This window comes from Piliocolobus tephrosceles, chromosome 7 (genome assembly GCF_002776525.5).
Source record: "Piliocolobus tephrosceles isolate RC106 chromosome 7, ASM277652v3, whole genome shotgun sequence".
Classification (NCBI taxonomy): Eukaryota; Metazoa; Chordata; class Mammalia; order Primates; family Cercopithecidae; genus Piliocolobus; species Piliocolobus tephrosceles.
Genome location: NC_045440.1, coordinates 101,966,966 through 101,979,350, shown reverse-complemented (window position 1 = coordinate 101,979,350; position 12,385 = coordinate 101,966,966). Strand labels below are relative to the sequence as shown.

At 47.8% G+C, this 12,385-nt stretch overlaps 1 protein-coding gene across 1 annotated transcript in view; it reads right to left on the bottom strand.

Annotated features, from left to right (window-relative positions):
• LOC111520902 (vacuolar protein sorting-associated protein 13B) overlaps window positions 1-12,385 on the bottom strand; it is an 883,038-nt gene that overhangs the window by 4,481 nt on the left and 866,172 nt on the right. Inside the window, exons 58-61 of the mRNA XM_026454936.2 lie at window positions 11,281-11,451; window positions 4,510-4,686; window positions 2,086-2,188; window positions 1,277-1,526 (exon numbers count right to left, since the gene is read on the bottom strand). Coding sequence (XP_026310721.1) covers window positions 1,277-1,526; window positions 2,086-2,188; window positions 4,510-4,686; window positions 11,281-11,451 — 701 coding nt within the window. The remainder of the gene's footprint in view (window positions 1-1,276; window positions 1,527-2,085; window positions 2,189-4,509; window positions 4,687-11,280; window positions 11,452-12,385) is intronic.

Here is a 12,385-nt window from a genome sequence, read left to right as displayed (position 1 = left end):
TGGCAGATCTAATAAAGTCAGCCTGGACATCTGACCTCTGTTTATTCCCAGAAAGTCATCAACTTGAAGGAGCAATGTAGTCCTGGTGCCAAACCCTAGCTTAAAGCCTGACTATGATCATGATCCAAGAAACTAGAGAAATCTTAGAGTTGTTGTGGTTGGCTGCTTTCCATCTTCTCAGATAATTTTACCCAAACAGTGGTGTGAGGGAGATACATGCCCCCATCGCAGGAAGAGAATAATGAAAGGAGGATCAAGCAGAACCTACTGGGGGCAGGTTTGCTGTCCTTTGCTGGGGCCACTCAGTGCCCAGGTTGGGACCCGCAGACTCCAGTTTGCCACTGATCCACCACCATCTTGCTGTGTGGGAAAAAGATGTCTGTTTCTTATGTAAATAATTAGGGTCTTATGGATCAGGCCATCATCCAAGGAGGAAGAGCACAGAGCAGTTTTCCAGTGGGTGCACCTGTTTACCCTAGGCTGGACTACAGGAAGCTGGGGTCTTTCTGGTCGGGGCTCAGCTCTGACTCCTGACACCCAGTATGCCTTGCCTGCGCATCTGTTCCACATTATGCAGGCCAGGAGCCAGCCATGGAGCTGCCCCAAGAGCCTTAAGTATCATCCCCAGGGGGGGATTCGATGGTACTTATGGGGTGGGAAACCATCCTGTGGGAAAGAACACAGCCACAGAGTACAAAGCAGTGGATTTGAGAGAGAGAGACCGCCTCACAAAATGTTGACCCTTGAAGTCACCAGGTTTGGGGATAGGGGACGGAGTGGAGAGTCTTTTTTCACGATGCCCCTTGCTCCTGCAGTGGTCCTCTCCAGCACCCACAGACCTCCAGCACCCTGCGGCCAATTGGAGTCCTCAGGCAGCCAAGGACCCGACTTTAGGCCTTCAGACCAGGGGCCCTCCTCTGTGGAGCAGTTGCTGGGAATTGCTGCCCCAATCCTGGCCCTTCCTGTACCGACCCACTCATTTTGTAACTCCATTGTCCTGTCCATCGAGCACCCCAGCCCCATGACGGCCAAGCCAGATTAGCCTTGTTCAGCTGACATGGTGACTTAGCCCCAGACCTTGAGTCCTGCTGGCCGCCTGCTGTGCTCTCCTGTACAGGGCTCATGTGCGTATCTGGATGGGGGCTTCCCAGTGCCCTTTTGCAGTGGCTCGCCAGCCTCCACACTCCCTCTCTGGGTAGCAGCTCTCCTTGGTCTCCAGCAGCTACTCCAACCTCCCTGGCAGCTAGTCTTGTTTGCCCTGTTTTCTGAAACGTACCTCCACATCACAGGCCACTCTTGGCTGCTTCAGCTGCACTGTGAGTAGGCTGTTCTGCTTGCTGTCCTGTGCACAGTCGATTTCTGTGACGGGGAAAGCCTGCTGCTGTGTGTCCTCACTGACACTCACCACGAAGAGCACTTCTGATGTCAGCAGCAAGCACCCTTCATGCTCCTGGCCTGAGCCCCTCACCAGAACCACATCCAGGGCCATGTGGACTTCTGGTCTGCCCAGAGACTGAAGCATTTTCCTGTTTAAAAGGAGAAAAGTGAGGCCAGGGGCCAGCTTTGAAAAGATGGTCACTTACCAGCACTCATTATTTACCAATGGGGCAACCTCCCCAAGGGCAAAGGGCCCTCACCAATCCAATTACTCATTTTAGCTTGAAATGTAATTGTCAATTCTCAAACACTGATTCTGGTTAACAGAACCTGCTTCCTCCTGGGAATAAAGATTTCCCTTGGTTTTGCTTAGCTCCTTTTCTCCCCATTAGAAATAGCACCTCTAATTAGAGTGCTGATTCCACAGGGAATCTCAGGCCCTCTAGCAAGACTGGGCTTCTCTGCCAATGTATGACCTTTCTTGAGTGGTTAGGTATGGAGCAGAGGAGTTGGGCAGCTAGCCCCAAACCTGGCAGTGGCAGCCTCTTCCTGTCCCTCTACAGTGCTCTTGTGCTGCCTGAGATGCCAGTGCCAACAATGGCTACTCCTGGGCTCCCTGGAAGTGTGGCCCATTAGCTTGAGAGCAAGCCAGGAGCTATTAACATACAGTATGGATGTAAAGTTGAGCAAGTATCTCAATAATTTTACCAGACATATTTGACATGGCTGTTTGGAGCCTGGTCAGCATGTAGATCACTTGGCTGATAGCGCTGTTTGGGAAGCTGAGAAAGTCCAGCTCCATGTAAAATACCTGTGGTAAGAGAAGCAAGGGAGTTTTACTACTTGTTTTCTGGAAAACAGTTTCATGCTGCAATGATGTCATCTAGCTCAGAGCCATCCATAAAATGTTACAGATCCAAAGTGATGTCACATCTTTGGAAGCAAGTGTATAGATCATCTTTAAACATTACAATGCTCTTAACCTTGGTGATCTTGCATTAGAAAATTAAAATATGAATGTGTTGCACAGTCCAAGCATAGACCAGCAATTAGAGGAAGCAAAAACACTGAAAGTAGCTGGTCATGAACAATAGTTTAGACATCATTTGTAATTGATATGTTAAAAAAGTCTAGCTAGGTCTGGTATGGTGGCTCATGCGTGTAATCCCAGAACTCTGGGAGATCAAATCAAGGTGGGAGGATTGCGTGAGTCAAGGAGTGAGAGACCAGCCTGGGAAACAAAGTGAGACCCCCATCTCTACAAAAAATAAATAGTGGTGCGTGCCTGTAGTCCTAGCTACCTAGCTACTCAGTCCTAGCTGAGGTGGAAGGATCACTTGAGCCCAGGAGTTGGAGGCTGCAGTGAGCTATGATTGTGTCACTAAATGCCAGCCCGGGTGACAGCAAACCCTGTGTCTAAAAAAAAAAAGTCTAGATTGTTAGCTTCCTTAATACTTCTGTATCTGTGCTAAGGCTAGTCAAAAAATAAAAAACACACAGATACACACAAAGGCACACCCTTTGCCTAGATACACTATTTAAATGCTAAGTGACTTAATCCAGCTGTTAAACACGAATCCATGTACATTTATGAGTGCGCTTGGGGCCTCTGGTTTATGACATGCTCTCACTGGTGCCAGCACCAAATGAGGGCACCCAGCAGCAGCCACATAGGCCTTTACAGAGACTCTCCAGAACCAAAGATGGTACAGCATGTGTGCTTTCTGAGGGCTTGTAAATGTTTATAAACGATGCAGTCATTAGACTAAGAGTTAGTGGTTTGTAAAACCTTCAGTTCGGTAATAAAAGTTTTACAAGAGTGATGGAAACCAAAAAGGCCATGTGAAGCTCTGCTGTAAGATCTTCTTACATAAGGGAGCATTCTTCAGCCCTGGGAAACACAGTGAGGGACAATGGCATTTTCAAAACCAAAAGAATTTATGAAGTATGACTTGACTTTACCTCACTGGAGTCCGTATCATAAGGGAGTTTAACTTTCCCCACTTACAGGTTATAGCACATCTTACTGTCAGTTTCCCTGTGAGTGAAAATGTCATTCACAGAAGGAGAGGGAAGTGAGGGGGGCGAGGAGGGGAAAGCGAAGAGGAACACATGCTGGCGTCTGTGTGGTCTCTTAAAGGATGCTTTCCGGATGGCTGCCTGAAGTGTGGGCACTCATTCATCTCCACTCCCTTCCTTTCAGACGCTGTTTTTATGCCCTGATCTGGCTGCCTCTTGTCAGGCCTGCTGAGGAGCAGGATGCCTCCCTTGAAACACATCCCGTGGGCTTTATGGCCAGATGTGGATGCAGACAGTGTGCTTACATGTCTGACAAACGGGAGGGTGCTTCTGTGGTTTGTGATACTAGCTAGACAGCCTGCTTCATGACCAAAATGATGACACCAATTTTAGGTAAAATGGTAACGGTTCCAGCCACAGGTTTATAGAAAGTCACTTTAATGTGCTCTGCCATGAATGCAGAAAATAAGCCTGGGAGGAGGTGCTTCCTTTCACAGGCACCCATTACTCGTGTGCACACTGCTGCACCGGGAGAGGCCCTGGCACGCCCATCCAAGTGCAGGTAGTGCCGTGCGCCCATGCACTCCACAGCTGTCTGCTTGCGAAAGGGATTTTAGTTGCAGACCCTTTGTTTCTGCCCCGGCCTGGCTTACGAGGAGCAGGATGGTGTCTGTGGGTGAGAACGCCACCCCAAACCCAAAGATTCATGTGCACATCCACACACTGTCTCATTCTCTACTGCTTCTTAAAGTTATCTTCCCACAACCTATCACTCCTTCCACATTTCTCATAGGAAAAAGTGTTAATTCTTTTCTCTGTGGTATTCTCCATTCTGCCCTCAACCTCTAAACTGGTCTATCAAGTGTACTGTAAAAAGATTCTGTGACATACAGACTGAAACTAGTAACTGGTTTCCTGATTCTATGGTTTTATTATTAGTAGTAAAATTCTACTCTGTGTAAATAAGCATAGAGAGGTAAGAAAGATAGCCACTATTTATTTATCTTTTACTCCTCTACCACGTGAAAGGTTACACTATCTTAGGGAACCCTTGGTATAATCATGCAAATCATTAATGTCTGGGTTGGCCTGATGGGTTTTCCACCAACTTACCATAACCAGTCTGTGACACCAGCTCAGCAGCTCCTCCGATGGGCTTTGTGAACACCCCCATGATTCCTTTCCCCACACCTGAGATGACACCCTTGGCCTTGTGTCCTGCTGAAGCATGTGCCTCAGATGTTTTCTGGAAGTTCTGCATCGGCTGATCGACTATACCAGCGATTGCACCTGGAATAACAAAAGCCCTCAGTAAGGACGGAGGCTTAAAATTTTTGGAAAATGAAAGGCTCCATCTGGAACACAGTTTTATCTGGATTGAAAATGAGTCCCCACCCTCATTATAAAGGTCTTTACTACCCATTTATTTACCAGTTATCTAAGTACACCAAGGGCAGTAGACATTTATTATTGTCATCAAAGCACAATATTCAGACGGAGTTTGGTCCACACAGGATCTGTGAAGTTTAGTTCAGAATTTAACAAACCTGTCAGGCTATTCAGTGTCATCCATACATCTTTCCTCTGAAGTCAGGCAACACAGTTTACAGAGAGGAGCTAACAATTCCTCAGGAGCAGGGAAAGACTGTTCAGCCCAATACATTTGCACCGATTCAGGAGGATGAAAAACTGGAAGGGGTTAAGCCCTTTCTAACTCCCCACTTTTCATAATAATCATAACAATCATAATTTAGTAGTATTAATATTTAAGAGTAATTATTGATACAGTAATTATTATTTTGATTATAGGTAATCTGAAATGCTTACTAGGTCTGGGGACTGTGCTAAGAGCTTTATTTGTATGAGATCGTTTGATCCTCATATTCCCAGGAGTCAGACATTGTTTTTATCCAAATGTGGACACTGAGGCACAGAGGTTAAGGAGTTTTTCCCAAGGTCACACAGCTGTTAAGTGTACAGAGAGTGTGAGTCACAGCATAGCTCTTAACCACCAAGAGATTCGCTTATCCCATTTATAAAACAGGCTCTTCCTCTTTGCCAATCTTGGAAAACCTCTCTCTCTCACTTGAATTGAGGTTTGGCCACTTACTCCTCACTTAGAATAGCGACCAAAACCCCTCGGGGCTCTGCTCCCACAGCTGTAGCACAGGGCATCCATCTCCTGCACTGAGCCTGAGGCAGTTAAGATGAAAGGAGCCCCTCAGGCAGTCCTGTGGATACAGCCCCTTTGCTACTCCTGCTTTGAGAGGCCAAAAATGAGAGCTAGAAAAGCCTCACCATTCTGACTTTTTTTCATGATGGAGTGGAGGGCTCCCTAACTCAGAAAGAAGGGAAAATTTCTTTACAATTCTTGACAGAATTCTCTTGTTTTCAACTCAAAACTGCTAGGATTGATGAAAATGCTCTGATCCCTGGTAGAAATTTTAGTGCACATCACGTCAATTGTAAAGGGAATGTTTTTCATGGACTCCTTTCCTCTAGGTTTTGTCAGAGACATTTAAGTTTATGCATTGACAGATTCAGAATGACCTGAGGCAACAGGCCTGTTTCCCAGCCTAGAGTCGTGCTGCCAAACCTTATACAGAAATGGCAAGAGTGAGCAGAGGAAGCTGCTCCCGGCAGGCCCAGGCCACCCCAGCTATCCAGAGTGAGGGTCACTCTTTCAGCATCACAGCTAGCCAGGCCTGGCGCTCGGCTGGGAGCGCCCCTCATTTGCCATTGACGCTCCACTCCATTTGGAAGATCAGAAGTCAGAGTGGCCACACTGAGGGACAGGGAGGAACCCTGGGTCTGGTCTTCCAGTCACCTCAGCAGATTATCAAAGTGAACAGCATCAAATCAAAGAGTGGAGCCTGGGGCCAGCCGCAGTCACCCGCACAGGGTGCTGACAGCCAGCTGTTCCATCGCACGCAGGTATCAAGTGAAGCTCCCTCTGTTCTGCTCCTCCGTTTTCTCCGGCCACAGTGAAGGCTCCAGTTACTGTGGCTTTGACAGATAAGACGATTTGGGCAGCCCCCCAAAAGTGGAAAGCCTGAGTCCCATGACAAGGTGTTAGATTCTGAGAGTCAGAGAGGGAGCTGTGGAACCACCTGCCCCAGGCTCAGCAGCAGACCTTTGAGGGGGAAATCTGGCCTGTCACACCAACTCCTCACCAGCCACCAGGTGCCTTATCTACCTCTGTGCTCACAAGCTGGAGAACAGAGAGGCTAAGAGACCAGCAGCCATTTCATGGTCCCTGCAGCCCTGCTTTGAGAGAGGCAGCCTCTCTCAGAGCCTGGAATGGCTCTCCTCTGAAGTATATCCTCTGAAGTAAATCCCACAACTGGTAAATTATGGACTGTCATAGACTCAAACTCTGCTTGAAGGCTTTCAGGAGTGGAAACTGATCCCAAGACTTGTCTGCTGGCATTAGGCCCACAGGGTGGGCGGCCACATGGAGATGGCTGTGATCTGATGAAGCCAGTGGAGAGAGAAGAGCGTGCCTGGGAGGGGTTTCCAGGACTGAGTGAGTGCTGCACCCCACAGGACACAGAAGCTATTGCCTGTTGTCCCTTGGAAGGTGGAGGGAGGAGGAAGGCCTTCATTGTGGAGCAGGAAACCACCACGCCTTCCCTCACCTCTTTCTGTGACTTGCTTCTAAGTCTTGGGCAGAAACTACTTGGTCACTGAGCTGTGGAAGTTCCTTGTGATGCGTCTCTTTTGATGCTGCCTTTACCATGTGGTGTAATTTTGTTTCTGGCATTTTTTTGTCACACTATCAGAAGGACAGGCATAAGATGGTATACCACGCCATAGCTCGCCATTCCAGAAAGAAACGAGATGCATAGAGTATACTGCGCATTCCAGCTCAGTGCTTCTTTTTTGACCAGAACAGATGAGCAAACCAACAAGGAAGCACTTTGCCTGTCATTCCTAAATTCCGCACTGACTATAATACACACCAGTCAGTAAATGGCAGATGGTGGTCTTAAGGGCTGTCTCTTGGGATATGCAACTCTTGAGTCACTCCCTCGGAGGGGACTTTTCTGATTCACCTGGCGGAGGCCTGTTTTGTTGGGATTCCAGATGGCATAGCCAAGAGTGCCTATGAAAAAAGAGGAGGTGGTCTCTGGGGAATCCAGCAGTGTGTCACAAACCAGGAAGCATCCCAAAAGAAGTGGGAGTCAGGGAGCAATTCTTGACATCCTGACTTTGGTGTTCATGAGAAGGCATCAGGTCTGGGAGGAAACGCAGAATGCAGTTGTGATGCGGAGCTGCATATCCTTTCTCAGTGCAGGCTCCAGAGTGTAGTAGAAAGTGTGGGTGTTGGGGAACAGATCTGGTAAATGTGGGCAAGGCTGATGCCAATACTGCAGGCTAAACAGAGTTTTCCAAAAGCCGTTGCTTTTGGAAAACTGTCATGGAGCTCATCCAAAAGCCTCGGCGGCATCTCTCAGCCAGCAGACACTTTTCCCTGCTGACCTGGGGCAGTGCGGCTGGGCATAAATTAAAGACTTGCTTTAATTTTCAAGGGCCTCATAATGCTCCATAGGGTTCCCATGAGGGTGAAGCAGAGTCAAGAAGGCCTCCTGAACCCATAAACATTTGGGGGAAATGTGTTTTTCCTACACTGGAACTTGAAATTGTTCAATCTCCCCACATCCTGATGGTTTCCAGGCCTGGAGCTCCACAGGAGTAGGCGACATGGTGGAAAGGCCTGGGCCCCTGTCCCTGCTGGAGGTTTGACCTGGCTAAGTCACTTTACCGCATCCAAAGTTGTGAAGCTGTGAAGGGTTATGAAGTTGTGAAGGGTTGTGAAGATCAAATAAGATGACACCTTTGAAAATGCTTTGCCAACTCTAAACTTTTCCTTTAATATATTTTTATGAACTGGGTCCTTGACGTTTCTGTCTTTTTGAAGAAACTGAGCAACTAGAATATTTCACTGGCATGGGTTTAAAACTATTATTATTACTGTCATTTTTTTTTTTTTTTTTTTTTTTGAGACGGAGTCTCGCTGTCTCCCAGGCTGGAGTGCAGTGGCACGATCTCGGCTCACTGCAAGCTCTGCCTCCCGGGTTCATGCCATTCTCCTGCCTCAGCCTCCCGAGTAGCTGGGACTACAGGCGCCCGCCACCTCGCCCAGCTAGTTTTTTGTATTTTTAGTAGAGATGGGGTTTCACCGTGTTAGCCAGGATGGTCTCGATCTCCTGACTTTGTGATCCGCCCGTCTCGGCCTCCCAAAGTGCTGGGATTACAGGCTTGAGCCACTGCGCCCAGCCTACTGTCATTATTTTGAGAGAAGGTCTCACTCTGGTCCACCAGACTGGTGCAATCTCAGCTCACTCCAGCCTTGACCTGGGCTCAAGCAATCCACCTCAGCCTCCTGAGTAGCTTGGCCCAAAGGCATATGCTACCATGCATGGCTAATTTTTGTATTTCATTTTATTTTTGTAGAGATGGGGTTTTGCCACATTGCCCAGGCTGATCTCGAACTCCTGAGCTCAAGCAAGCCACTTGCTTTGGCTTCCCAAAGTGCTGGGATTACAAGTGTGAGCCATGTGCCCGGCCTGGGTTTCAAATTATTATGTGATAATGGCTGTAACTTCAATTAGGCACTGCATTGTATATGGCAATTTCAAACACCATTTCTGGGGAAGAATTAAACGGTGGCCAATCTATAACTTTCCAAAGTGAGGAGATTCAGTTTGTTGTACTCCCCTCTTTCTTCTTCTTGCCACACACTTGGTAGTTCTAAGACCAGGCATTTTGAGATAACTCAACAATTACATGAAACAAAGGCTCTTGAAGTCTTACAGGAAAGGAAGCTGGTTTGAGCCAAGCTTGAGATGCCCACTGTGAACTCTGCAGAGTCCAGACACGGACACACTGCTCAGGGTGTGGGCTGGGCTGGGAATGGGGCCGGCCAGTGTTGGCAGGTGCAGCCAGCATCTACAGAGGAGGTTTATGTTACCCCAAGAATTAATAATCTTCTGGAAATGACCAGATATGCACAAAGACCCCATGAGCCCACTGCAGTTTCCAAAAATGAATTCCCTCACATGGATAAAGATATGCAAGACACAATGACTACAGCAAAGATCAGAGCATTATGACCTACCCTGTCAACAGGACCCACGCCCAGAAAGATGACCTCATTGGGACAGATTCTTGACTCCTCACACAACTGATTTTTCCCATCAGGTACAATCTTACACACTGAAAACGGAGCATTGGCTGGGGCTTCTCTGAGTGGGAAGAGACTGGAACCCTTGGGCGGGAAGGGAGTCGGGTTTGGGGTGGAGACAGCCACACACCACCCAGCCCAGGGGTGGGTGGGTCGGTTTCTCTCTCTCTCAGAGGGGCTGGGCTGGAGACAGGGAAGCTCTCAACCCCAGAGTAGTGGTACTTAAGCCTCCAATTAATAGCATCAGCAGGTCCAGAGTTGCAAAACAATGACCTTGAGATCCTCAATATAACCTCATTGTCACTTCCTCTGGTTACAGCCACTTAATCCATTAGATTAAGCGAAAATATTCCTGCCATTGCTCAGATGTTTCTTTTTGCGGAGACACTCTTGGAAACCAGGCAACTCTTATAGTTCATTTGCTACCATACTATGATAATGATAGGTGCTGTTTACCAAACATGAGCATGGTGGCTGCCATATAACTACCCACTGTTACTTCTAACAATGGTATCACCAGGCCCAATATACAAAATAAAAACTCAGGTTCAGAAAGGAACTTCTCCGAGGTCACAAAGAAAGGACTTTGACAGCCTAGCCCGAGGTCTGGGGCTTCTGAGGGCAGGGTCCCCTGCCACGCTGCCTTCCCCAAAGGAGTCCCCATCACCTTTGGGTTACTGAGTTAAGCAAGAAGGTTGCTCCTTTACCCAGCTTGTTTATCACAGGTCACCAGCTTCCCAGTTTCCACATATCACGTGCCCCACACCACTGAATGTTTTTACCTATATAATTTCTAGCAACTTAACCTGAACTTGTACCATTTTACCACTTCCTCCCAGAGCCTCAGCTGGCTGCAGTTGCCAATCGAGGAGTTCCGTAGAGAACTGAAGATCAGAGAGAGGGCAAGTCCTTTCAAACTCATCTTTTCTACCCTTTGCTCTGCACTGCTTTGGGTGACTTTGATCTCTGGGAGGCGCACACTCCCTCAGATGCAGGACAGGCACATTGCCAAACAATACAGTTCTAAATTCCTTTGCAAACAAATAAACAAAAAAATCCTTGAAAATCTTGCCCTGCAAGCTTTTAGCTCTGAAGCTTCCTTTTTATAGATTTTTTAAAGCAACTTATTTTCAAACATTTGTAATATTTTGAAATATGCATAGCAATCTTCACCTCTATACCATCTGGCTGCTCTACAAACAATAATTGCTCTGAGTCAGGCTGATCTCAAAAAAGTAAAAGGACAAAGTGGGCTCCTCACTGAAGTTTACATGACATTTGCATGTTGCTCTAGTGCTTCTCAAAAAAAGAAGCGGCTCAGCATGTGTGGGAGTGAGGGAGCCAGTGCTTCGGAAGGGTTGCCTATCATATTCTTCAGAAAGCAAACAGCTGGATGCTGCTGTCCTCGTGCAGACACCACTATGCTTAGAGCGGGTCCTATCAAATTAGGATTTCTTTTAAGAACTTTAGTGAGGCCCAAGATACATTTCATACACAAAGAAAACACAGGTGCTGCATGTGTGGCTGTGCAGGTGAGCCCTCAGCGGGACGCACTGCGGAACTCAGAGCAAGTGCCTTAGCTTCTCTGAGCATTTCCCGGTCATCCCCAGGCAGAAGGCGAGGTTGCCCAGTCCTGGGAGACCCTGCACCTCAGTCTGCTGGATTGCAGACAGGTGGGAGGCCCCGCAGCCCCTTACCAAGCAGGCTGATGCCCAGCCGGGACAGGCCCTGTCGAAGCCCCTCGCCCAGGCTCTCGGGGAGCTGCCGCCGCCACTCCTCCTGCCGGTTGTAGTGCTCCTCATCCAGTGAGAGCCGGTCCATGTTCCGGGCCAGGCTTGTGGCCAGGTTGGTGATGGATGTGAGGGTACCTGAGGGCACAAGGGCATGGGGTTAGCTTCCTCGTCACATACATGAGGGACCCCAAGGCAGTAGTTTCAGAGGCAGCGGGCGCACTTGTGGGCCCTCCTGGACATGCCCAGGGCAAGTGATGGTGGCTTCCTCTCAGGGAATTTGAAGAAAAAGTCTTAAGAAAAGAGGTAAACAATTGGGGCGGTGGCTCACGCCTGTAATCCCAGCACTGTGGGAGGCCAAGACAGGAGGATTGCTTGAGCCTAGCAGTTCGAGACCAGCCTGGGCAACATGGCAAAACCCTGTCTCTATGAAAAGTTAAAAAATTAGCTGGGTGTGGTGGTGCACACCTGTAGTCTCAGCTACTCAGGAGGCTGAGGTGGGAGGATTGCCTGAGCCCAGGACGTCAAGGCTGCAGTGAGCTGCAATTGCACCACTGCACTCCAGCCTGGGTGGCAGAGTGAGATCTTGTCTCAAATAAGACACAATAAAATTAAAAAGAAGATGAGGTAAAGAGGAACACTTGCCCACAGGGGTGATGACACTCTTCAAAGGGTAAGAATCACAGGCGCCAGAGAGCAGCCTAGAGTTTCACATGAAACTATCCTTCACTACAATTGAATTTGTCAAGGTGTGGTTAAAACAGTATTGATGCCTTCATTGAGGCCCAATTTTGAAGGTTAAAATCTGCCTGCTCTGATTTTAAAGGGTAAAGTTACGTTGCTAAGTTTTAGAAAGATGATAAAGAAATATTTCAACTTTAGGAATAAATTTTATTCCCTCCCTATAACTTCAGTAATAACAAAGGGGGAAATACTAAACCTTATCATTTGCCATTCTGAGGATGTAATTATTGTGCCATGGAGAATACGTGCAATTTTGATATTCAGGATATTAACTGAAAAAACAGTGAGGGGAATAAAGGGAGTAAATCACGTGAGAGCCGTGAATCTG